A 27,869-nucleotide genomic window follows, 5' to 3' on the forward strand; every position below is an offset into this window, starting at 1 on the left:
AAAATCTGGGTGGCAATGGGTTCCAAATAAAATGACCTATGTAATACTCAATACAGCTGACCACACCAAATGCCTTTCAAAAATGTTAAGATGAATTACACAAGCATTACTATTTTATTGCGTATCTTCATGCATTTTTACCATTGGAATTTACATGTGACAATGTGTTGCTTTTATTAATAATGTCTGTATTAATGCAGTAAAGCATCAATCAGCAATAGATTCTGATTCTGAAAAAAGTTAAACTGTACTTGTTTTTGTTTTGTTTTGTTTTTATATAAGACCAAGACTCACAGCAGAGTAAAGAAAAAAAAAAAAAAAAAAAAACATTTATGGATCTAACTGGTATGAGAAACCATATACCAGGCATAGTGTCGATACATATAACTATCCCATGGTTTATCACTGTGCAGGAAAGATTAAAGAGCTAAGACGTGCACTTCCCTCTTTTAACTAATCTTGCCTGATGCTGGATAATCAAAGTGGTGAGACAACGTGGAACAAGATGTTTCAAGTCAAGTTGCTCTTATTCAGACTCTGGTCTGAAGAAACAGCAATGCCACTGCTAAAATATATAAACAGACCTTTTTTTAAATTTAAAAATAAATAAAAGAAATCACAGGACTTCACCTTACACTGTAGATAAAAGCCTTATTATCCACATATCATTATATAACTAATATATATATAATTATGGGATATAAGCATAAATTAATTTGTCTATCATCTATTCATATAATTATTTTACAGTGAATTTTAAACTGTAAATGAATAGACTAAGCCTTAATATTATTGAATGCATTAATATCTTAACTGGTTAAAAAGTAAAAACTATTTGAAAATTAAGATTTAAATGACAAATCAATGGTTATATTCATAAATTAAATCAACAAAAAAAAAAGTTTTAATCAAATATGTAGAAAAGTAACTACTTTGGATGTCCATTTACCTGCTGCCTTCTCTAATGCTTTTACTTGTTCTATTCATATGTTGAGTTAATCTCTCTATTTTTTTCATTCTCCATAAAACCTTCATTTAGCATTTCTGTGACCCTTCAGACCCCTGTGCTGCTAAAACCAGATTAAACGATGCAAATCTGTTTCTGGGCTGTAACAGATACTCTGGTGTCCTTAGATGTTGGTGACCACAAGCCTCATGAGCACATGTAAGCGATGGCTTGTACTGCCCATACAACTTGGATCCCAACAGGAACTGTGGGCTATGGGCTGTAATAGAATATTCATCAATGTGGACTCAACTTCTTCCTATTCCTTTTCGGACATTGAGTGTTGTGGAAGAGTCACAGTGAAATAGTTGTACATTTGTAGGATATTTTACTTCTTTTTTGGTTGATTTATTCCTGTATATTGGAGTGTCCTATTGGATCTGGAATTTCTTTTGCCTACTTATGTTTGAAGTGAAGACTATCTATATGCATAAAATGGCTATGAAATGGACGGAGTTTATTTTGATATGTAGAAACACTGTTATGAAATGCAGTTATGAAAGGGATAGAGTTTATTTTTGATATGTATAATATTTTTTGCGTTTTGTGCAGGATTGCTTATAATTTATTTTGACATGTGTGAGATGATTTTTCTTCATCCTGCTCCTTTTCGAGCATGGGTGTGTAAATGTTTGTACACCTGATGATTATTGAATGTCTGCTGATGAAATGCACAACCATGAACGAAATAAATGAAATGAAAATGATCAGTAGAAAAAGATGGGGTAAGGAAGCAGGAGTATATGAGTTGTACTTCATTCCGCTCCTTTTTGAATGTTTTTCTTAAACTTTTTTTAAAACTTTTTTTTCCTTGTTGTTTTGGGGTTTTTTTGATATTCGAAATAAAAATTTGTAGATAAAAATAAAAATCTCCCATTTTAATGGCACTAATTTCTGATTTTTGGAACATCTGAATCTCTACATTCCAGTGTCTATATATTTTGCAGACCTGAGAATAGCCTACACCAGGGGTCAGCAACCCTGGTCCTAGAGAGCTACTATCCTGCATGTTTTAGATGTTTCCCTCTTCCAGCACACGTGACGGTCGTTATCAGGCTTCTGCAGAGCTTGATGATAGGCTGATCATTTGAAGCAGGTGTGTTGGAAGAGGGATACATCTAAAACATGCAGGATAGTGGCTCTCTAGGACCAGGGTTGCTGACCCCTGGCCAACACCATGTAAAATGGGTGCACATGTTTATATTGGCCACATGATGTCGCCTTTCCCAAAATTGCAATTGACAAGCAGTAATGAAAATGTGTCACGTTAGTTGAATATAACAGTACCTTAAAATCTGAGGTAATTTGACTTTGTATCTTAAAATTTTGTCAAGAACTTTGTTAATTTAGAAAACTATTCAAGCTTCACAGTCTTGGAAATCACTATATTTTTTGAAAGTATTTTTTTTTTACATATACTTCACTCACAGACTGAAACTCTGCAAGCTACTCTGTGTGAAGGAATACATTCAAGACAGTCGATGAGAAAACTGGCAGTAAATACCAATCTGGATGTGCTAGTTTTTGTAGTAGCTGAATGTTTAAATTATTATGTATTATTATTATATGTAAATTACACATTTACAATGTGTGAACCAAAGCTGTCTGTGTGGGTTTTTGCAGATGTTAATTGAACACTGGTTTATGTGCCAATAACGTATTTTACCTTTTAGACATATCACTGGTCTGAATTTATTGTTGGCTTCATTTAAGAGGAATGTTTGTCTAAAAGAAGGGCTACACCAGTTATGAATGTGCTGTCCTTACATGAATGATGAATTAATTGCATTTATTGTACTGTGCTGATTATTTTTGTGTGTGATTGGAAAGACTCATGCTCTTAATTGTTATAACAGTTAAATTGACAGAGGCTGGAAACATTACTGACTGGGAAGAAATTTTCCTCCATAATTAGATTAAAATAGCAGAGAGGTAATCCTCTTACAAAGTTACTGCAGAGCGGCACTAGGAGAGCTTGAGGAACTTTGAGCAACATCATGTGATGAGGCACTCTTGAGGTTTCTGTTTTCCATTGTGCACAGTGTTGCTGAAAACAAGAAAAACAAGTGTCTGTAGGCTTCATAATTTTTCTAAATTTAATTAGCTTCTTCCTTCTTGTGTAGATTTCCATAGAAGAAAAGGATGTGACCCGCCCCACCTCCCTTTCAAAGATCTGTTTTATTTATTTCAGGCTATCCTCAAAGGTAGCTGTATTGCCTAAGGACACAACAGGAGCTCACTTAATCTGGAGGTGATTGCCATTGATTCATACTACACAAAAAACTCAACAATTATTTAATTTGAAACTGTAATGAAATTGTTATCCTCTAATTAAATCCTTAGATAAGATAATGTGACTGTCATATGCCTTGTTTGTTTTTTTCCCAGTTGTTTCTACATGCTGGATGAGCATATTTAATAAACATTGTACCTTAATTTTGGACTTGATCTAATACTTTAACTAAAGAAAACCTTTACTTTTGACTAGCCTACAACTGTCCCTATAGTGTCAGGGATTTACAGATCATTTTTAGGATACTTATAGTATAGGCTGAAAAAGAAAATTAAAGGTGATTTACATAGTATTTTCACATATTAGTGATGATGTTTTGGTTATCAACTCCATTTGCTTTTCGTCCACAACATGCCAGGGGCCAACAGGGTCAGCTAAAGAGCATCACCCCCTGGGCTGATGGGACTTTGCCCAGGTCACTGCAGTAGTGTTGATGCTTTGGGCCAGGGGCCTCAACTGGCTGCTACATAATATAGTCATTTAAAACCAACTCTTTAACAGACCAGGTAACCACAGCACTTCATTCAATCCTTTAGTATCATCCTGATTTTTTTTTTTTTACTGCCTTGATTAAAATGCACAGATACACATCAACTTTATTAATCCCCAGGAGTATTTATCATCCTTCAGCTGAAGAGGAGAAACAAAAGCAATATAAAAACAATCAGCAGTGCACTCTCCAGTGTATCCTCCATTGACTAAGGAGTTGTATGACCTGATTTACAACAAATGTGTAAATATTTGATTTCCATTTATGAATTTTATGTAACACACATTGAAAACATACACATTAATAGATAGATAGATAGATAGATAGATAGATAGATAGATAGATAGATAGATAGATAGATAGATAGATAGATAGATAGATAGATAGATAGATAGATAGATAGACAGATAGATAAATAGATGTACTTTATTTATCCCAACCTGGGATACATGAATATGAAAAATGCAACAATCTCTTATATAGATATAATCAGCAGAGCAGCCTCCAGTATATCTTCCACTGACTAAGGTGTTTTATAGTCTGATTTACAACAAATGTATAAATATTTATTTTCCACGTTTGAATCCTATGTAGCACAAAGTGAAAACATATATGTATTAACCTCCTAAGACCCAGGAAATGTCAGCAAAGAACAAGTTTTTTTTGCTTTTTATTAAATAAGTGCCTATATTGGAAACATCATGATGCAACAGTTTTTTCAGATGCAGTTTTTAAAATTTTTATGGAATGTCCTTTGTGGTGGACAGTTTTCTTTCTTTCTTTTCTTTTTTTTTTTTTTTTTTTTTTTTTTTTTTGTATAAAGTTGTGAAACTCTTGTCCACAAATGTGGACAGAAAACCCATAGCTGGGTCTTAGGAGGTTAACTGTGTGTGTATCCTATAAAATGCAATAATTTCTTATGTAGTCTACATATATGCCCAGCCCAAACAAAGGAAGCCCTGTATTTGTTATATAGATCACATGCTCTATATAGCCCATTTGTATTCGGATTTCACTATTGGTATCATTTATATAATTAAACATCCAAGTATCCAGAGGACGCTCGTAGGTCATACGTGACAATAAATGACATTATCAACATCACTCTTATTGTAGGTCTTAATTATTTAGACCTATTTACTACGTTTCCGTATGGGCTTCCTTAGAATTGAATGAAATCCGAGAGAAATCTATAAACATGGAAATATTCCGAGGGCTGACCCTACATTTGACGTTTCCAGTCTCATGTTTGCCTCCGTGCCAGCAGACCCACCTGTAACAGGCGCCTTTACCTGCTGTTTGCGTCCACAAGAAGATCCCGCCTCCGGGGCTCAAAGTCGTTTTTCATTGGACAGCGAAATAAGTGAGTGATGCCCGTGTGGAGCACCTGGTAGTCAGTCAACGACGGGGCTCCCAGTGGAACTGCGTACAGTGAGCTGAATAGACAGCAATGCGGACGAAGAAGGGCAAAAACGAGGGGATTTGTCTGTTTTTTTGTAATTGCCCACTGGATGGGAGCTTCGTTTGGTCGTAAAGCGTAACTTAAGAGGGATTTCCTCCGCAAAAACACCCAGAGAAGGACATTTAAGGGGAGCAGCTCCGGGGCGGATATTTTCCTGACAAAACCCTAACCCACATCCGTATTCCCAGCTCCGGCCGGTGGTCGTGTGGAACAGTCTGATAAAAGAATGATTGCCTGAATATTTTTATACTCTATTGTAGCCTTTTTCACTAGCACCGCATCACAATTTAACGGACTCGCTATGGTGGATTCCCCTACCATGAGGAAGACTTTTGTGGTCCCAGACATAAAGCCTTTGGATTTGTATGACTGTATTAAAGCTAAAATATGCGCAAGTGTCGGATGGCTCTTGGCAAAGTCCTACGGCAGTGCAGGTAGGTTTTACATAGGCTGCAGGCCCGGTGGTTTATCTACCAGGTTGTCTTCAGACCACATCCCTTCGTTTGCCTGCATGATGTTTATATTAGGTTGAGTATTAGTAGCGAAAAGTACTTGCATGTAGGTGGACTGCTGTATGTAAAGCTCAGCGATTTTCAGCACAAAGAGCAGCATATGAAAGGGAGACCATGCGCTGTATGCATTTTTTTGGCTGTGACATGTCATTTGTTCTCATTCAATGAGTGGTCACGTTTTATAGGTATGCGTGTGTCAAAGAAACGGGCCTCCTCCCTAGGCCTTATCATGCTAACCCATTTTCTCGTATTTCTAGCCTCCAGGCTTTAGCCAGAAATCGCAGGCTACTGGGTATGTTTTTAATCCGGTTACACAGGCATGGCACATGGGGCGTAGATGATTTTTAGAACCATTCTTCACTTCCCTGGGGATTGACAGTAGCTAGTGTCTGTAGCTGTTGTCTCCTGTCAAAATTACAGCATACAATAGCACAAGGTAAACAGACTGTGCATTGCATGTTAGGTCTTACTATGTCAGTCACTTCAGGTTCCATCTGTATGTGCAATGCAAAAATTACCCCTTTAAGACAGTATCTTACATAGAGCAACTTGCACAGATCATCATCAAGTCATTTGACCCAGGTTTCACTTGCCAGCAGCACTAGATTTTAAGGTCTGAAGACTGTTATGAAATCTAGTTTGATAAAGATTGTATGTCACAAGGACACCAAAGCATTCCCTTATGAGTTACAGGTTTCCCATTTAAGTTTAATTAATCAGGAGATTGCACTTTGTTGTGAAATGGCAGCATTCAGTCTTCCAAGTAATCTTGCATAAATTATGTTGACGATTCTATCCTCACATTCTTGAGATGTCCCTGTAAACAAACACATGGAGGTAATTGTCTGGATTTTAATCATAGACTTTACTGAGTTTGGCTTTAACGGCATGAGTTGTGTGTGTTTGTGTTTGTGTTGCCCAATCACTGACAGACCTTGGGCCCAGGACTCCAGGCTGTTAGTGTTTCTGTGTGCACTGTTCAGTACCTCAACCACACCCTCTGGTCAAAGTCACTGTTCATGCCAAGCAGGAATAGGTGAACCAAGACTGCTGATAAAAATATCTTTTTTTCTAATCAATTAATTGGCCTTCCTGAATCAGGCTGATAGCTTTCTGCAAAGTCAAGATGACATCATCCCTGCCTTCCCTGAAACACTACTGGAGCAGGAGCCAGACCAGATCACTGGGCCCTCTGTTCCTTGGGGTCTTTTAACCTAATAATGACAGTGGGAGATATTTTTAAACTCTCTGAATGACACAAAATGCATTATCAACTGTACCACATGTCTCAGGTCTTAAGATGGACAGCTCTGAAGAACTTGACTGTAGTGTTTACTGTAGGTTGTCCAGCTCCCAGTTACTAAAAATTAAATCAAAGAAAATGCACTGGTCATTACAAGCTGCTGTAAAGTGAGTCCATTAAATCCTGGATGAGAGATGTAAATATGATACGTATAAGAAAGTGTCATGGCTTGAAGATTGGAGAACATATACACAGACATAAAAAATATATTTTAACTTTAATCACACACAGCTCCTTGCCCTCAGGACATGAAGCATTTTGACAGAATGGTTAGAACACACCCATATTATGTTTAACACAAATGGTTTGAAAGCCCATTTGCGTGTATAAAATTCTGTGCCTTTACATGAACTTTGGAATGTGTCAACGATAAGTAGTTATGAAAGGGTTTGTGATCCACTCCATGACAGGTAACTTGACATGTCATTTGTTTGTTCCTCAAACCAGTTTGTGCCTCTACATAGGAATGAGACGAGAAAGTCTTGATTCACCAGTTTACAAGTTTAAGAGAAACTTAGTCATAAATGGACAATGTTATGATATACAGCTTGTTGTTTGTCTTTTGTTAAGTAGTTGCTTGAGTAATTTGTGCCTCTTAAACGTAGTTCAACATTAACATTTGCAGAAGAGCTCATGGCCCATCATGCCCATTCCCTCTGAGGTATTTTCCCATGAATGTCGCTCATGTTGTGAAACCCAATCCTATTGTACCTGTAACTTTTACTGTGCTAGCTCTATCTGTTTTCAAAGCTGTCATACTCAAATCCTGTTGGCATGATTACTCATCTTCTCCCAGTCTTTGTTACTATGGTGAGTCAACAAGGGACAAGGACCTAAGGAGGATGTGGCTTACTATCGATGTTTACTAAAGGGGTAGGCAGTACTTTTTGTGAACTACACAAAACTTGTCCAGACTAGGGTAAACCCTTTCATCCACTTACTGAAGTATACAGTGTGTCTGAAGATAATACATCACTTGCCAAAGGGAGGTGAAAGATTGAAGCTGTTTTGTTGGGACTTAGTTTGTAACTTGAGGACACTTGCAGAATAGGTACTTGCCATTTTGAAGACATCCTGCACATTTTATAACTCTTACAATATTGTCATGGTAGTGCGCCAAACACCCATATAGACTACAGAGACACTATAGAGAAATATGTAGAGATGCAGGATTTATAAAAGCTAGAAGAAAATATATGCATTTAAAGTCTAGTGACAGCATCTCTTGGTCTTGCATGAGCTATTAAAGCTATACTTTAACATTCATGTTGACATTCGTATGTATCAGAGGGCCAGTGGTCACATGTGTGGTTGGGTGTTAACATAGCCACCCTTACCCTGTTACATTTTGAACAGTAAAACAGTAACTACTTTGTTCCAAAAATGAGAGAGAATGATCATCCATCTGTGTTTGATCTTTTGCACCACATGATGTTGATGAGGAGGAGGTTTATAACTTCTTTTTGCTAAGGGAATTTTGAAGTTGTAGCCAATAACCCTATCAAAACACACATTAATGCTGAGTTAGCCATTTTATACCAGGTATGTTTCTTCAAAGTGGTTCAGTGTGGACCAAATAACATTCTTGATTTGACAGGAGTTCCCTGACACCATAAAGGCTAAACCTGACTTATGATGGAAAAAAATAAACTTCTTAGCTATTTTAGTATTTGGACATCCTGCTTGTGTGCTTACCCTGCACACTTGTGCATATCTGAGCCCTCATGAATTATTCAATGCATACTAGTGTTCCTGGAGGATTCTAATAAGAATAATGGATGTAAGCAGGTTTTGCTGGTTGCTGCACCTTGTGATTAACAGAGGAGCTTAGCTTAGCCTGAAGTGTTACTTGTCATTGATAGCCCTCTTGAAAGTTGATGTTGATTTTCCACTTAAATGTTAAGTTGGGGGAATGTGGTTTGTTGAGTTTTGTCTAGCCTTTATCTATCAAGGAAGCCAGCTTGGTTTAAGTTGTAGCTGATGTCACTCAACCTTTGTTTATTTTGCTTTGTCTTGTTTACTCTCAGACACGTGATAATGTCTGTGTCAGACCTAACACTTATTTTGTTTTTATTATAGATTTTATTTGGAAGGGACAGTAGCCTATATATAGGCATTTTTACATTTTAAAGTATACAACCAGTCAATTAAGTAGAGGGACACATAGGTTCTTTTCTGGGGAACATCTTAAGCATTGCTGGTCACCGTAGGTAGAAGTTATTACAGCTGAAGTCAGTATAGCCATGATGTGAAGCCACATCAATTTCTCTTAAATATCAAACCTTTTCTGAAGGTTGCTTGTGTCTTTGTTTGCCCACATTTCTCACTGTATTATGATAACAAGAAAATGAAATTCAATTTTCTTGTGTCCTGCATTGCAAAGTAAAATGTGTATATTAGCTAAGGCACAGACTTCCTCATAATTTGAAAGGATTCCATTTATTAGTCTTGTCAGTAGGTAGAAAATGTGATCACCCTACTCATTGTCTGTGGTAATATGTTACTACCTTTTGTGGATATTTCACTCACTTCTTATAAGACCAGTTTGTAAGACCTGACCCAATGACATGTGAAAGTTACTGTGAGTTTCTCTATTTTATGCAAACGTGGGGAAGCTTGTGTTTTTATCTAAACGTTACCCTGGACATGTTTTTATAAACCTTCAATACAGTTATCATACTAAACTCTGGCTGAGGGCAATCATGATTAAAGCTGCCAGCTTTTTATTTCTTCTTGCTTTTTTTCCCCACAATAATTGTGCATTATATTGAAAGGTTCTTGCTTATTGGTGTGCAGACGTATATTTTTGGGAAACATCATGGATAAGCAGACTTGCCTGTTTTGTCTCTGACACAAAGTTATCATTCATGACTGCCAGATGGTCTCATAGGGAAATAGACTCCCATCGATCTCACATCTCACTGAGTGGTGGCATTTGCATCCTGCTTTGCCTTTTCTTTTTTTTACTCAACAAGTCATCCTAGGAAGTCTTTTCTTGTAATGAGGTTATTGTGTTTACTGCTGTAGCCAGGGTTATTGTAACATATTTAAAACAAAATGGACCATGGGTTGTGGCTCACAAAGTCATCATTGAGTGAGAGTGACTGACAGAGAACAGAGGTATTGTCTAACCTCTGGAGCTGGGTGTTTTGTTTGTCTGATGTCAGTGGATTCATTACATGACTACATGACTTTAATTATACAACAACACAGGGACACCTACTTTTGTAAGGAGACCTTTGCTTTCCCTGTTAGATACAAATGGGCACTAAAAAAACACAGTATTCAAGCAAACAGCTGGTATTTTAGGTTATCTGTTCTTTTCCCTCAAGGCTCTTTAAAACAGTGAGGCATTTAATTCCAGTTTGTTTGGACAGTTAACACTTGCTTTTGAATTTGCTGCTGGTTGGGTCTAAATGTGGAAAAACCAGTTTCACAGAGGGTGTGTTTTTTGAATAATGTTTGCTGTGAATGTATTTACACAAAGACCAGTCCAAAAGGTTTATTTATATATACTGAGTCAGACACTAATAGTGTTACATGTTGCCATACTACATTGTTCTCTTAAATCGTGATGGCGTCAAAGTTTTTGTCATTTGTTTTTGAGGGAATCAGGTAATATGTCTAGATGTCACTGGCAGATTTTTAGTGACGTTTTTCAGTTTTGTGATTACCTGATGGAAACATTTTCATTAACTCTTAGTATCAAATAGAAGCAAGAGCTTTGAAAGATGCAAGTAACAAGTTGCAGAGCATCTTGTAATCTACAGAGGCCAACCTCTGAGCTCTTAATGCCACACTGACCTTGATGCTCTGCCCTACTCACTGATATGATTACAACTCTACACACACAAAATACATCTCCGGGGCCAAAACCGGTGGGCCGTCTCAATGTGACCAGCTGCATTCTTCAAGGAAAATAAATGGGGAAAAACAATATGGAAGCATTATGTTTTGTCATCATTTTTGGTTCAAAGGCATTATGTTTGATCCGCTAAGATGTTCAAGAGACATTTATTGAGCAAACATGCTAACTATTCCACTTTCAGGGAAAGAAAAGAAAAAGCTTTGGAATTGTTTATGAATTTTACTACCATTCAGAATATTTTTACAGAGCAGTTAACCATCTACAAACAATTGTGATTATGCTAATGGTTGTATTTGGAAAATAATGCATTTTTTTCATTAGCTATGTGTGTGGCAATTTATAATAGACACCTGTAAGGTTATTTCAAGCTGATTAATTTCATTGGTATATAATTTGGTTGATTTAATTTGATGAGCAATTTGATTGGGTTTTATATAAGTAAGATTTTAATTATAACTTAAAAGTTCACCAGATAAACACACAAGCAATAAAACAGGTCTAACAAAATTTCTGAAAAATATCCAATTATATAGTACCACATTTATGTAACATAATTCAGCTGTGTATCATGTTTCAATTCAGTTGTAAAATATGTGGCACTTTCGTCATCTAAAGTCATTATGGCTCTGCATGGGAAAAAAAAGTTGCCCATTTCCTGTGTTATGGGTTTTATCAGCTGCCATAATCAGCCATTGCCTGGCATCATTGGACTGATGACAACAAATCAAACCCATGATAGCATTTCAGTGAAAAAGTAATGTCATCTTCTTATCCTTTATCCTCCTGTACTTCATATTGGACATGTTGTTTATTAAATTTGCTCACAATGCTATCAACTGCACTGCTCAGGGAACTGATTGTCTCTATATGTTTTGTCTCCTGGCAGAGAATGTCCCTGTGGAGCTACGTGACCCTTTCTACTGTGATCAGTATGAACAGGAGCACCTCAAACCACCAGTCACACGCTTCCTTCAGTCCTCAGAACTCTACTGTCGCACCTACAGTCTATTATTGGGAGCCAATGGAGCTGAGGCGCAGCCCAAAGACAATGTCACTCTACTGCAGCTTCTTGCTCAGAGAGGAATAGTCTCCAAAGACCAAGACACACCAGTAACTGATGCAGATCTCCGGCATAAACCCATCAAAATGGTAAAGTTAAAGGTTTCATATGGAACTGAACATATGAGTAATAACTCCACACCAAGCTGCCAGGCAGTGTTGTGGTTAGTGTTGTTTTACATTCAAGAAATTCTATATCAGTTAAAGGAAAGCTCTCCAGGATTGTGCAGGAAAACAAAAGGGGTAGAGTGGGTCTGGTTGTTTATTAAGAGGCTTGTTTATGCTTTGATTCGAGGGATTAAAGAGCATCAAAAAGAGCCCCTGCACCTGTCATTCAGTTCAGTGCAGACCCCCCCCCCCTTCCCCTCCTCCACGTTGATCCCAGAGGATGAGTGGATCCAGCTGCTAGGACTGTGGGCAGTCACAGTGACACAAGGGACAACTACTTTAATTTCAGGGTGTGAGACAAAAGGCAGAGCCTGAACACAATAGATGTTCCAGATCTGCTGCACAACAATAGCTGAACAGTTCTAGTGAAACTTTATACACTCTGTTGAGAGAATACTCTGGGCTTGCTCACTGAGTTGGATCAAGAGGAACTGGTTTGTCCTCTCAGCCCTTAACAATCACTCCCTCTCAATTTCTCACACTCTTTCCAGCCTGAAAGCCTACTCAGAGAAAAAAAAGTCAAGTAGTACGGGGACACTTAGATCAGCTGAAATAATGCTGCAACAACACATTTTCTGTCGCTTAGTTTTGATGTACTCTCCCTGTACCACATTTAATGCACATTATAAACTGCATCACAAAATGTCACATAACTGCATTTCACCAGCCATCTTGGTCCATGCCAAGTGAAATAGGGAGTCTCCAGGGAGCTACAGCTATAGTGTTGTTGTCAGGTGAAAGTTGTTTGCTCCACTGCTGCTTTCTGTGCACTGCAGTTGATGCGACACTGCTGGTGTTATTGTGATGTGATGAACTCGATTGTATGCTTGAGAAGCTGTGCATTCATCCATGATATTTTTTTTAAACCAAACTGCATGGAAACTCTGTGCCCATTAGCAGTCAAGCCCTTATATACAATACTTGTTTTTTTTTTTAGGATGATAGCTATTTTAATATTGTTGAAAATTTAATTTAATGAGTTTTTATACAAAGATGCAATCACACATAACACTGTAAAGAAATTTAGTGAGGAGTCCAGTGAATTTCTATTAATAAGGATTTCCTTTCTTATTCTTAGTGTTTCTGCAAATTCTTCTTCTAGTTCCCTTTCCAGAAGGTATTAATTTAAGTCTTGCTTGGTGCCACTATAGTCTTGGCATGTTGGTGTGGTATTTTCCTAAAATCTGCAGCTTAAAGCATGTCACATGCGCCCTCCTTTTACACTGATTGTGAGGTCAGGTTGTCCTTGTACTAAAGGTTTTGGTAAGACAGAGATAACAACCTGGGACTTCGTTTTCCGCTGAATTTCTAAAAATAAGGAATGGATGTGCCATCTTGTGTCAGAAAACCTTTAAAGACACAGATAGTTAAAATTCCATTTGTTATCAGAATCATGGCCTTTTGACCTGCATGGTGTTGATGGTATTGTTCTAACATTTTATGAATCTATGGATCTAAGGGCCAACCCCAGCTGTAAATTGTCATCAGTTTTATTTTGGCTGTCACTGATCAAAGTTTAGTGTTTTTGTATGTGAGTCTTCCTGCCGCCGTTGGCCTTGGACTACACTCTGAGCTTGTCTGACACTGACTGGCACTGCAGTTACAGTGTGGCAAGCAAGGAAAGTGGGTCATGCTGCAGCAGCATTAGAAGGATGGAGCATCAATGTGGGTCTTGGCCAATAAACGGCTTTTCAGCAGCAGTAATCTGCTGCACATAGGCTATATTAAAGTGTTGCATATCTGTTTTTTTATCTGTTTTAAAATTTTCTAGATGAATGCAGGTTAACAACAGTTCTACTAGTTAAGCTTAGCAGTCATCACTATTGATGACTTCTTGTTTTGTTATTGATACCTTACACATCTTACATCATAGCTTGTCCAGACATGGTGAACTTTGGCTTGTGTCTAAATACAAGGATGTAGATTGATCCTAACCCATAAAATTGCTGGCACAGGCATTGGTTGCTGTACCAGATTTAGAATAGACTACACATTTGGTATCATAACCAAAATAGGGCAAATCAGACATGCCAGTGCTCACCACATACAAAATTGTGTGATGGTTAATATTTTCTTCACCAACCTGTAAGGAGAAGGTAACCTAGACTTTGTAAAAAATGTTATTCAGGAGGAAGATAGGTGGTACGAGCCATGTAGGACACTTGGAATGTGAATTCCATTTTCCATATTAATCAAATCATTTTCTAAAATAGGACTAGTGGAGAAAGCAAGAAGTAAAATATATACTTAAACATATCCCCTGCTAAAAATCTGACATTTTTTGAGCTCATGTTAGTATCATTTGGCAATCTATATATTCTTTATGTTGCGTAGTGGGGTTTTCTAGTCAGTGGGACATGATTATATTCATCTTAAAATCATGGAAATATTATAAGTACACATTGCATAATATATCAAGTTATTATCTCATCAAACATTCAGCATAAAAGAAAATTCCATGTATTTTTGATACCTGTAGGTATAAATCCTGTAGATGTTGGTATATTAATTTAGTTAATATAATAGTGGGGGCAGCTGTGGCCTAGAAGGTTGAAGAATCGGCTTGTGATGGAACCAGGACCCTGGGCCAGCAGAAAAATTATTGGCTGATGATCCCTTGAGCAAGGCACTTAACCCCTCATTTGCTCCCTGGGTGCTAGACATGGTAGCCCACAGCTCCTTGTCTGCTCTGCAATGTGTAGTGTGTTCCTACATGTTCAGCTAGAGTTGGGTCAAATGTAGAGAGTCACTTTTGGTGAGTGTTGCACGGCCAATATATACGCACATATTAAGATTCTTAATTCTTATAGAGAGTGTGTAGTTTGTGACAAAGCATGTGAGTGGCACTCCATGATGCTGGTCTAGTAAATTGAGCTTACATCAACATATTTAATCTATATTTAATTTATATATGTTCCCTTTCTGGTAACTGACCTTCTAGTGGTGGCCCCACCCCCATCTCTCCTCAGATTGAGGATAAAGATCTGTAAAGATTAGAGATAATCTGCTATGCAGACTCAACGTCATCATCCATGACTGGATGACACACCAGAGATGACCACTGACTCACCATGTTCATAACATGTTCTGTAACATCAAATAAATTTGTAACATTTATATTTGGCCAAACTGAAATGTAATCATCATCTTCCATTTCAAACATACTGATTTTGCTCCTGCCAGAAACAGGGTCAAGCATCTGTTCCCACAGTGACGAAGTAAGTCATGTAGCCATAATGCAGCTAACCCTCCCCAAGCCACTGTTGATTTTAGGTGGGCACTGACACTTTGTCTTAAATCATACTGCTGTGTTGGCGGGTTTCTGGTTAAGTGAGCATCACTCAGGAGCTTAGCTGAAAACAGAAGTGGCAGACTATCAGAAACACTAACCATCAACTTACAACAGTTGTTCTACATATTTGTTGATGAGAAAGTTGTCTTGGTTAATAGTTAATTTCATGAGCCACACATAAGGTGCTTTGATGTAAACCTGTACAGCTCTGCATTGTCTTACATCTCACTTGGTTAGTTCAGCTATCATTTTTCATAAAATGTGTTTTTACAAGGACCCCTTCACTAAAATCCCCTATTTGGGCCCCAGACCTGGCTGATCCCACTGTTTATCAGAAGGCACCAGGCAGGTTAGGGGGATGGGGTTAAGTCATATTTCAGACATAATCAGATTTTGTTTTAATCATAATCTCAGTTAATGATCTGCAAGATGCCTTCGCAGCCTTTGTTTGACTCTGTTGTGACACACTTATGAAGGCATATTCATGAAATATCTCATATAAAGAGTTCATGTTGGTTGAATGAACTGAGATGCTATTAATTTTCCTTCCTATATCACCTTGGTTTGAGGGATCTGTATCTTTGCAGGGTGGATGTTTCAGAGCAGAGATCCAGTGCTAAGCCAGGAGCACACAGCCCTGCTGCGGTCAGGCTTGTGTTGAGATGCATTGTGGGTCAGCTGGTTGGTTGTTATGGTGATCTGGCAGGCTCAGCGGTCTGTGTTCTAGAGCTGCTCCTCTCTCCCCTCTCATTAGGGAGACTTGTGATTTAGCTTAGTGAGCTCTCCTGGGTCGGCAAAGGGAAATGCACCAGCAACCCCCCCTCCTCTCCTTTCGTTCTATACTTTTTGTCCTGTATTACTCTGTCCTTTGGATAACTGCTAGATAGACTACAACGGTTTGCCACTCTCACTAAATGTTGTCAATCCAGTCTTCGTCTTTAATAATGTGAAAATACATTGATCCTATTATTACAGTTTGTTGATGAATGCAAAAACACCCCTTTATTTTCTTGCAGTGTGTTTGAAGCATGCCTACTGGCAGAACATATCTCAATTTGGTGGCCTGTTGTATGTTAGTAACTTTTTAAAAGTATATTTCACCAAGGACAGGGTTCTTTTTTTCTGAACAGGACAGAGAACAGACATAATTCAGTGTAACAAATATTTTTCAGAACTTATCAAATTATTACCTCCGCCAAGGAGGTTATGTTTTTGCCAGGGTTTGTTTGTTTGTTTGTCTGTCTGTCTGTCTGTTTGTTTGTCTGTCCGTTAGTGTGCAACATAACTCAAAAAGTTATGGACAGATTTGGATGAAATTTTCAGGGTTTGTTGGAAATGGGATAAGGAAGAAATGATTAAATTTTGGTGGTGATCGGGGGTGGGGGGGCCCACGGGGGGGGCCACTGATCAGCCTTGGCGGAGGTCTGTGCTCTCCGAGTGCTTCTAGTTAAATTTATTATTGTCTGAGATTATAATTCAGAATTGAACTCAGTGCAATTATATTAGCAATAAAATCTGCTCTATTTACCAATCCAAGTAAATTTACATTTGCACTTGAATTCTTGCCCTTGATTATCACTGTTAAGTAATACTTAGTCTGAATAAGTGCAGTCATCTGCCATAAATGTGTTTCTTTCTTTCATGCACTCCCTTAGTGTGGGTTCCTGCACATAGCTGTTTGTTCCCTGTTGCAGAAATTGTTACTGAATGGACTAGTCATGTGTCACAGGCATACAAACAGCATCCCTAGTCTTGGCAGCAGTGGCAGGGTGCAGATCAGCCATGGCCACACAGCTCCAGGACCCTGATTGCAGCACATCCAGAGAGCCTGGACTAGTGATATCTGACAAGCCTTTGCTGGCATAGCCTGCTCTGCCTGTCCCAGTGGCATGTCTGCTCAGGTCAGCACTTTACATCAGGGTTGAGTAGGCAGACATGCAGACAGGGCAAATGCATGCAGCTGGACTACCACCAGCCTCCAGCTAGGGCAACGTAAGAGGTTAGAGTAAGAATGTCAGGCCTCTGAAGTGGGATTTGTGAACAGTAAAAGGGAACAGGCACTGATTTGCACAGATTAGGATAAAAACTGAACGTATGGCTATGGAGAAGGAATGGCCCCATGGAATGTTTTGTTTGTGACTTACTTGTCCTTTTTTTGACCGTAATTAATTTCTATCATGGAGTGCTTTTGTGAGGAGAGATGGGGCCCGGTTTGAAGGTAACAGTCAGTCATAACAAGTGATAAGAAGAAAAGTATAAGATGGAAGCCTCATACACAAAAATTACCTGGATAAGAAGAAACAACCTCAAAGGCTTTTCAAGAAGTTGTGGTTGCAGCCCCATAGCACGAATGAAGCACAACTTTCTAATGAGCTAACAGGCTAATAGAGTTAAGGCGCTCAGTTGAACTGAGCTGATAATGTTGAGAGTGAATTTTAATGGGCTCTGGGCTCTTAAAAGAACCCTCTAAAGCTCTCTTGAATATGTGGGAAAAGCTCATGTTTGTTTGATATAAACGTTGGGGTATGCGAAGTATGTCTTATAGTGGTCTTGCTTGAGTGTAGGATGTTTTGTTTCATAAAGGCAGATTTGTAGACACACCTGGGCTGCAAAAAGATGTGGAAAAAGCTGTTTCTTTCAGAGAATACTGTTCTTTGTTGTGCTTCCTGATTTTCTGGTTGCAACACCTCATTTTATCCTTCAGTGTGTCACACATGAGTCATACACCAGTGTTTCAGCGCACAAAAGGGAAGGGAAATATACCACATAGAGGGGGAATAAAGAGAAAGCAGCTGAGGAATGACGGTCCCGAAGAACACGTGTTTCTATATTACGGGTTCATTGCCTCTTTAATGATTTAGGGATTGTATAAACATGGGTACAAAGTTCACCTACATCTACTGATCTGTGTTTGCTTACTGTGTGCTTGGTAGTGTTTCTGCTGACTCACAACTTGCCTCTGGTGACCCCTAGAGGACATTACTGGTAAATATTAGTGCAGCAGCAGTGAGTGGCGTCTCTGCTCTGCAGTTAAGTGTTCCACTGTCAGAGCTGAAGAAATGGCAATGTCCAGCTTTATTGTATTAGCTATAATTGATGAATGTTCACTGAGCTCTGTTGTGAATGATTTAGCCACTAACAGCCTCTTTTCCTTCACATATGATTGGTGCAGAGTGCTCACCTGGCAGTAATAGATGCCCTGATGTCCATGGGAGCTATGGAGACGGTTACTGCAGCGAAAACACGTGGCTCTGGTGAACTACTGGGTGGAGCTTCCAGTTGGGAGGATGCTTTGCTTCAGTGGGTTAACGGGGTAAGGAGCAAGCCAGAGAGGCAGTTTTTGTTTGAAGCACTTTTCTAAACAATGTATGTTTAGCGCTATAAATAAAGAATGCAGTAATGTTTTTACATCAGTGTGTCTTATAAAAATGACACAGATTATATTTTATCAATGAAGTTTGTTTTTACTCATTTGAATATGTGCTATTTAGTTAAACCAGAAGCTGAGAGAACGCACTGAAGGAGCCCAAAATGACACATCTCAAGCTGTTACAGAGCCTCAACCTGTCCAACCCTCTGTGAGTATTGCCCCTATACATCCATTATATATACTGATAAGACACATAATCAAAATCCAAACAAAAAGATGATTTGCTTTGCATTGTAAAAACACAATCCAACAATCACAGCAAAGTACAGGTTTTCATCAGTATAAGAGGAGACCGAATCATTGCTTTGTCAAGGAGGTTGCCCTGTCTTTTCAAGAGAGTACTGCCACTGTCACAGCCTTTTGTCCTGTTTGTGTAGTTCCTCCACTGTAGGTGTAATACCTCTGCTTTCCTGCTCCTGTTCTCCATCTCTCTGTATTTTTCCTTTCCTTCCTTCCTCTTCTCTGATAGTGTCCAACTCGCTGGTACTGGAAGCTTGTTCCTGTAAGTTCTTTCCTTTCCTCTGCTCCTTCCCCCTGTCCCTCCATCCCTCCAGTGCCTTCATCAGTTTTATCAGCAAATACCTGATTGTCAGGTGTGTTTTATTTTCGTCCATTTCCTGGATGCTCCTATACATAACATCTTTGTTCTAAATTGCACGTTGCCACATTAACAAAGACAGAGCAAGATGGCTGCAAAAGGCAGTGTTTGTTGACACACAAGTGACAAGTGGTGCATGAATAACAATACTCACAACAGTGCACATGTGGGCTTGGATAATGCAGAGTAAAACCTGTTCCTCTGGTCCTCCCTGAGACTGAGGTGTGTGTAAATGGTTATTGATGCTAACAGTGACTGGCTTCTAGTCAGCTGGTCCCCGCTGACAGTGGGCTGTTTGTTTATACACCGCCATCTTATCTCAAACACTTGACTCTCTTTCTCTGAGTTTTTCTTGCATTCCCACTTCCTCCTGAGACCCTTACTTGTCCCACTTTCTCCTGACAAAACCCTCTTTTGTTCTCAATAAACCACTCCCTCACATCTGCTATTTATCCACCTATACTCTCCCCTCTACTCAACAGCATGATTTTTATTTCTCCTGTTGTCTAATCGTAACCCTTTTCACATATGTATTTCAGAGTTGCATGTATATACTGAATATTAATCTTTTTTTGAAAGCCTGAATTTGTTGAAAGTTTTAAGAATAACAAAATGACAAAATTAAAATAATTTAAACTTCACTAGAACATAAACGAGCTCCAGTGGCTTTGTTTGATTGTCTTGTTTGATTTTTATTTTTAGCTCCGCTATAGGAAGGATAAAATTCAGTCCAGACAAAAACCCATCTTTCCAGTGGTTAATGAAGTCAAAGACTTATCCAGTGGTTGTGCCATTGTTGCTGTCATACACTATTATTGCCCAGGCCTGCTAAGACTTGAAGGTATGTGCAGACTTAAAATCACAAATTTTATGAATGAATTTCTATTAATGTAATGCTTTTTTGTCACATTACAAGATGTTTGTATGAAGGAGTCCATGACTGTAGCAGACAGCTTGTACAACTTGCAGTTCATCCGTGAATTCTGCGACAGCTGCCTCAAGAGCTGCTGTCACTTGACACTGGAGGACATGCAATACACACCACAGGAACTTAAGGTACAGATATTCACACTGCTAATGATTAATCGTTTGTTGAATCTTCACTGATTAAAGTTAAGTCTTTGATGTCCTTTACTTGTTTGAAATATTTATTCTAATTTCTTTAGCTCAATTTGATGAGCTTCCTCGCAGAGCTGCTGTACTGGTTTGAGGTACAGAGGCCAGAATTTGTTCAGCCAATTGACACATTAGGTAACAGTCACTAGCTTTGTAATCTCACTGTTCACAATACAAAGCTGAATATGTGTAACAAATACTAATCTTGATTTTCCCTTTTAGATGACTCTACGCCAGTAACGCCAAGTGGTAACAGGTACAGCTGCTCTCGAAATGTGATTTTACTTTTGTTGTCTTTGATTGAGCTTGTTTGAACTTAAAGATCATTCATCTGCTTTACAGTGTCTCCCCCTCAATCTTTAAGAAGCCCTTTCTTCCCATCTCCTCTCCTGTGTCAGGTAAAACTAAGATAGCATCCTGTCCTCGTTGCATCAGCCTACAGTGTGTTATATATGTCACAATTATTTTACATCAGTTTTGTCCTACTTATTTTGGTGGTTGTCTGTATTTTAGTTGTGTATTGTGCTGTGACAGTCATGTTTTTGTATTTTATTGGATATTCAACAATTTTATTCATATTTCCCCTTTTTGTGTATTGTTTGGTTGACTTGTGCATCCCTGTGTGGTGTGCATGCCTTTATACGTTTGTGTGTGTGTCCCATTATACTCAGGATCTTTGACTCAGTCTACCTCAATGTCTCATATAGAAGGAGTTGGAAAAACATGGAGCAAGAAACCTCTCAGGTATGACTGACTTTACAACAGTGTTGACATTATGTGTACATTGATCTTTTTATTTTATCTATACTATTGTTTTTTTCCACTTAGCCGCCCCTTGTCTGCAGTATCATTCAGCATTCCCTTTGGCCTGGACAGTGATGTGGACATTGTAATGGGTAACCCTGTGATAACCCGCTCTGTGAGCTCTGACCAACTTAACCCAGCAAGCCAAAACATGACTAGGGTGCCCTACACTCCACCTGAAGATCTCAGCCATTTAGTTAGCAAACCCTCCGGCCCAAATGGTCCCCAGAGAGCTTCTTGGACAACTCAGACTCCCAGCATTCCAAGGTTACCGGAGGAGAATGGCCTTGGGGTGAGTGAAACAGGAGAGCTGCCTACCATTGAAGAGGCTCTTCAAATCATCCACAATGAGAGTAAGATGGAGCCTCGTTTACACCCAGATGGAGCTCCCGATGGCTTCTACCTCCACTCTCCTGATGACCCTGCTAGTTCTAGACACAACAGCAACTTAGCACCCATCAGCTGCTCTGCCCCGTCACGCTCAGGAATGATGTACCGGCCCACGGGAGACTCCAGAGAGGCCAAACGAACCAGAAACACCTCAGAATGTTCACGTGATGATGACTCTGTTTTGAGAGATGGTAGTGTGGACTCGGATGCCTCAGAAGACCTGCCTAAGGCACAATCCACTCCAACCACACCAGCTTCTGGTGCAAGGGGCCAGAGCAAAGAGGGGCCTGACAGTGGTGTGAAAATGACCAGCTTTGCAGAACGCAAGAAAAAGCAGATAATGGATTCTCCCAAAACCAGCGAGCCCACTCCTCCTCAGATGACCACATGGGCACAGAAGTCTGAAGAAAGCCCGACCAAGAGCCCTCAACTCAATAATGAAATGTCTGAGCTGGGGGTTCGACTTGAAGAAAAACGCAAAGCTATCGAAGCCCAGAAGAAGCGCATTGAAGCAATTTTTGCAAAGCACCGGCAAAGACTGGGTAAGAGTGCCTTTTTGCAGCTGAAGAAGGAACAGCATGAGGTGGAAGATGGAGGTGAAGGAGGGAATGGCCAGGTCAGCACTTCATCCACAGAGGAAGACCTTTCTTGCTTGACACTGGAAGAAAGACTGGCACGAATGGAGGAGGAAGAGCAGCAAGGACAGGGTGAACAGAATCCTTTGGTGGTGCAAGAGGGCAATGTCAAAGGACTAATGCTCAACAAACAAGTTGGTCACGCCAAAGAAAAAGCAGGTATTTCAGGGGAGAAGACCTGTGGGACACCTAATGAGAAAATGGTAGCTCCTTTAGGGGACTATAACAATGCTGTATCCAAGTTGACTGCAGCACTGAGCTCTCTGCAAAGTGACATGCAACGACTGACTGAGCAGCAGAACCAGCTCATTAAGAAGAAAACTGCAGCTTCCAGCAACAAATCCTGGGTTATACCAGCTAGCCCTAAGACTTCCACCCCAGCCCCTCCCTCTGCACGCCTTTCCCGAGAATCCACACGAGATTTGAATTCAGCTTCCTCCTCTCCATCTCCATCGCGCAGACTCTCAAACCACACCACCCCTCCAAAATCTCCTCAGGTGTTACATCGTAGAGCTCAGTCTGTGCCACCTAAAAGCCCTAAGCATCATCAACACAGTCGTCCATTGGATGTTAAGGTTCCAACTCTCTCAAGGGTTCTCACACCACCTCAAAATGTGGACCGAATTCCACATCTCCGTCGTGTCAATCCCTGGCAGTCCCAGGTCCAGACTTCCTCTTCATTCTCCATTGGAGATTCTGAAAACTTAGATGAGCTGCGCTCATCTGGACTGACTCCTGTTCCTACACCTGCATTATCACCAATACCAACACCAACTGCTACCCCAGCTCCCCGTCCCGCAGCAGACGACAACTTGTCAGAAGTAGGTTCTATTGACGATCATAGTATATTTAGCATGGACCTGGAGGCGGGACCCTCACATGCTTTGCCTAAAAAGGAAAGTCTTGCAGGTGGGGGGTGCAGCTCTGGTGCTCCATCAGAGTGCTCATTTGAGAGCGATGCTTCTGCAATGATCATGAATGGCAAACGCAGCAGCCTGATAGAGATCTCACTGTCTGCTCTAAGAGGAGATGGAGAGGATGATGATCAAGTACCTGATGCCTTGTCTGACTCAATGAGTGACAGGACGGAGCCAGAGATGAAAGGAGGAGTTGGTTTCTTTTTCAAGGTAGCTTACTGATTAATATTGTATGTAATTTTAAAGTTCTTCTTTAGAAAGATGTGTACATAAAGTGTATCCTTGGTTATATATTTTTGTCTTCATTTTTAGGATGACACCGAGCGACCAGAGGATGAGATGGCCCAGCGAAGGGCTGCGCTGCTTGAGAAACAACAGAAAAGAGCTGAAGAGATGAAAAGACGCAAACTTGAGCAGGAAAAGGAAAAAGAATCCAAGTGAGACTTGTTTTAATGCATTCATAACAGAAGACTTTAGGAATTAAATAAAAAAGTGTCAGATTTTGAAATCAATGGAGTGCTGTTTTACAGTAAATAACTTATAATGCTGGATCCATTGTTGAATTCTAAGGAAATAAAACTAACTGATACATCTCTGCCTGTTATATCCCTGTGACTTCAGCAAGCCACAGTGGATGATCATAGAGGGGTGGGGAAATAAAAGCGACGACCGACCCCAGACCCCAGGCACACCTCCAGCATCACGCACCCCACCACCAGAGGGCACCCCCCAACGTAGAGGAGACTTCACCAGGCAAGAGTATGAACGGAGACAGCAGCTAAAGATCATGGAAGACCTAGACAAGGTGCTGAGACAGAAACCCACCACAGTTCGCGGTGTCAAGAAACAGAGACCCAAGACTGTGTTTAGAGATGACTCAGTCCTTTCTCACAGCCCTGTTAAAGGTTTCATGGGTAAGTAGTTACCCAAGTTACGCATACTCAAATTGATTGTCCTCTTCTTGTATAGTATTAGTTTTTCAATGCTATTTATAACTCTATCCCGCTGGTTCTTCCTCCAGGCACCAAGCTAAACAAGGTGTACTCTCACTCCACCATGAACCTGTCTTCCATGGCAAATGACCTTACTATGAGGAAGTCTCCCAGGTAACTTTTGCAGTAACAATGTCTTGTTTCTTCTCAAAGGTGAAACTACGTAACATTTCTCACTTGTGTGTATGATAAACCTGTTCAAACTTGGCCTCACCTTAGTGTTCAGCAAATCGGATAGAGTGGGGGTCAAGCAAGCAATGGATTGAATGGAGTCTGAGTGCAGTTTTGCATGCTTTTTTACTTCCACTTCCTGTAGTTGCTTTTAGCAGGGTAGTCGGTGGTAAAGGTATAAAATACCTGTCTAGCCATACTTACTGTCAAGTCATTTAACTGACCCTGAATACCTGTTTGCCTCCCTTTAGTCGATCACACTCGCCCTCACGGCTAATGTCACCAGGACGAAGGAGTGCTCAAAATGGCGAGAAAGACTGGGAAAATGGCTCGACTATTTCTTCTCCTGCCTCAATCCCAGAATACACAGGTCAGTGTCATGTCCCAAATTAAGTGGTTAAAAGGTTAAAAAATGACTACAGTAAGAATTTTTATTGGATATGTGGCATTTACAAATGCTGTCGCACAGGACCAAAGCTGTACAAGGAGCCTAGCTTTAAGTCCAACAAATTCATCATCCATAATGCCATCACTCGCTGCTGTCTGGCTGGAAAGGTCAATGAACCACAGAAAAACAAGATTGTAGAGGTAAACTATCCTCCTGTGTCAGAGTCCAATACATATAGGTCCATCCTGACTAGGCTATAAGACTGATTACTGTTGTCAGCTTTACTTAACATTTTTTCTTTGTTTTCTCAACAGGAAATGGAAAAGAGCACAGCCAATCACTTCCTTATCCTCTTCAGAGATACCAGTTGCCAGTTCAGAGCTGTTTATACGATGAACCCTGAAACTGAGGAGATGGTACGGCTCACTGGTATTGGGCCACGCGTCATCAGTCCTGAGATGGTGGAATCCATTTACAAGTACAGTTCTGACCGCAAACAGTTTACTGTCATCCCGTCCAAAACCATGTCCATGAGTGTTGACGCTTTCACCATCCCTGGTCATTTTTGGCAGAAACGGCCAGGAACTCCCAAGAAGCTCGGCACCCCCAAATAAAAACAAACTTAGGATGGGTAGAGATGCTATGAATCAGGGAACCAACTCCCAATGGCGCTTAAAAATCCACTGTATTGGCCAGTGTGGCACTTGAAATTTGTTCTTACCCAGTTAAACAAGCTATGGACTGCTTACCTGATAAGGCTTTTAACAGCATTCAACCAGAGAGCATCTTGTTCATTTACATGCCAAGAAAACTGGCCAAACACTCATTTAGCTGAAGTTGTAGTTATAATAATTTCACTCTTGAGAGCTTCTGATTAGCTCTGTCAGGTCTCCTTTGATTGTAAAATGTAATAAGACTGATTTGTCATAATGAAGAATTCTCTCTTCCTCGCACCCTGCCTCTTCATGCCTTTCCTTATCCTGCCCCCCAGAGTCTTTTTTGTGACTCGTAGATTAAGAATGAGAGGGAACAACCACACTGCCTTTGCCCGCACAGTATTTTGGGCCAGAGTAGTATCCGCCCTCTTAGTTTTGCTTCTTTTCCTTTTGCTGCCTTTTCTTCTTCTTCCAGGGCTTACTTTCTCCAGTCAACTGAGACACATTGCTCTCAGATCAGATTGGAAATCCCAGCTGAAAAATAATAGCAGGTAACACTGCAGGTATATGAATGTAGGGTACACACTAACCACTCATTTCCATTCAGGGGCGCTTTCTCTGGTTGGTCTAGACCAGAAGAGGTGGGTGGTTCCTCTGTGGGTTGCACTGGTGGTGCCTACTGTGGTTGTCAGTGGACTTGCACTTAGAAACTACCTGTGCCCCATAGTAAGTGCACTCCACTGAGCTTCAAGTCTCCTTCAGCTGTAGCCATCTGGATGTTTTTTTATATACTTTTTGACACTTTTTGCTGGACTAATCAATTCAGCCTTCGAGAGCTGAAAGAAGAAAGAATGAAATTCATGTAACCTTTCCTCTTAACATGCTTTTTCATTCGCAACATATGATAAAAAATGAAATGTAATCTCAGCTTACCTTGAAAACAAACTGGAACCATGAAGGAGGGCTTTATGATGTTTATTATACAGCTGTGTGAAAATGATCATCGATGCTGATTTGATACTTACTGAATGCTGATTGTTTTTTTTGAAAATGATTTGTAAAAAGTATGTTGACCTTTGTAAGCTATCAGTTAGCTAGCCTGCTGCTTGAACCATTAGTGAGATGTATGTTCGAGAATGAATGGATGAGAATGATTAGAAATTGTCACCTGAAAATTGATTGAAACTTTTGTCTGGGGATTAATAAATCCTTTAGGTCACTAGGAGTCTGTTTCTTATGATGATTCCCTGTTTGTGTGTTTCAACATATAAACAGTAGGTTTCGTGAAGGATCATTCTGGACTGCAACAGCCCTCATGAACCCTGCATAGTCTCTAGAGACTCCTTCATGTATGATTGTTTTTTTTCTCTCTTTATTTTCTCTATGCCAGCATGTTAATGCTAATTGAGCAAAAACACTTGACCCTGCAGATGATAGTGATCTGGCCGATATTACCACAAAAACAGTGGGAAATTGGCCCTCTTATCTTCCTTTGCAGTCTTAAGCACTACAGCAGCTGTCATGATGCAGCTGTCTTCTCTCAAATCACTGACTGCCTCCAACACATGTATTTGAATGAGATTCCAATACAGATGTGAACAAGGTTGTCCCGAGCAGAATTTAGGAAAAATGGTAAGATGATCTATTGAACGTGTGTGTGGAGGAGTGCATATGGAATTACTGGATGTTTTTTTTTTTTAATTTATGTGTTATGTGTAAAAAAAAATAAAAAAAAATAGGTAGTACGTGGTAGTTGAACACTATATTTTGATTCTGTGCAATTTTCCCCTAGAAGGCCCCCATGTCACCCAGAGGTATATTTATTTGGTTTGCATTAGAAAGTGCATTTGATGTTTAGTTTAAGATTCTACTTTTGTCTTTTTTTTTTTCATTCAGGTGGTATGTCAGTCACTCATTTCATTGAAGTTGTCATTCCATTCATGTTGTTTTCCTTCTCTTCTGTTATCAGATTGTGCCAGCACATTATGTATGTTCATTTCATAAGTTGAGTATCATTGATAACTGGAGCAGATAAATAAAATTACTTTTTAAATCATGGCCATCTTTAATCATTCCTTTGTTGACTTCTTCATTTATGTTGCTTATGTTTATGCTGTGTGATTATTGAATTGTGCTATGCTTTCCATAACCCACTAATTTGACTGCAGGAACAGTGCAGGGAACTCTGGTAATGTACAAGTTCATTCATGTTTTCATTATTAATTATTTTCGCTCATGTCATCTTAGGGTCATGTTGATTAAATAAGGACATACTCTCAAACCAAATTTCTTTATTCAGTGTTGCATTTCTCTTAATGT

General features: G+C 39.7%; 1 protein-coding gene across 2 annotated transcripts; it reads left to right on the forward strand.

Moving 5' to 3' along the window:
• Nucleotides 1-5,180: 5,180 nt before the first annotated feature.
• camsap3 (calmodulin regulated spectrin-associated protein family, member 3) lies at nt 5,181-27,608 on the forward strand. 2 transcript variants are annotated; one of them, XM_030140347.1, is made up of 18 exons: nt 5,181-5,685; nt 11,821-12,083; nt 18,626-18,766; nt 18,945-19,031; nt 19,353-19,385; nt 20,184-20,322; nt 20,398-20,537; nt 20,648-20,732; nt 20,820-20,853; nt 20,940-20,995; nt 21,269-21,341; nt 21,426-23,553; nt 23,656-23,780; nt 23,965-24,257; nt 24,365-24,449; nt 24,758-24,876; nt 24,976-25,094; nt 25,209-27,608. In XM_030140347.1, the coding sequence occupies exons 1-18, from the start codon at nt 5,553-5,555 to the stop codon at nt 25,506-25,508; spliced, it is 4,353 nt and encodes a 1,450-aa protein (XP_029996207.1). In that variant the 5' UTR covers nt 5,181-5,552; the 3' UTR covers nt 25,509-27,608. The 2 variants fall into 2 exon arrangements, with proteins under 2 accessions (XP_029996207.1, XP_029996208.1); XM_030140348.1 differs by having other exon boundaries at nt 21,305-21,341.
• The last annotated feature ends 261 nt before the right edge of the window (nt 27,609-27,869 follow it).

The sequence above is a fragment of the Sphaeramia orbicularis genome, chromosome 8, assembly GCF_902148855.1.
Source record: "Sphaeramia orbicularis chromosome 8, fSphaOr1.1, whole genome shotgun sequence".
Taxonomy (NCBI): Eukaryota; Metazoa; Chordata; class Actinopteri; order Kurtiformes; family Apogonidae; genus Sphaeramia; species Sphaeramia orbicularis.

Coding starts and splice junctions, on each gene's coding strand:
- camsap3 (XM_030140347.1), top strand. CDS start 5,553: ATGGTGGATTCCCCTACCATGAGGAAGACTTTTGTGGTCCCAGACATA. Junction 20,733..20,819: donor TCAGCCAATTGACACATTAG/GTAACAGTCACT, acceptor TTTCCCTTTTAG/ATGACTCTACGCCAGTAACG. Junction 24,877..24,975: donor CTCAATCCCAGAATACACAG/GTCAGTGTCATG, acceptor GCTGTCGCACAG/GACCAAAGCTGTACAAGGAG.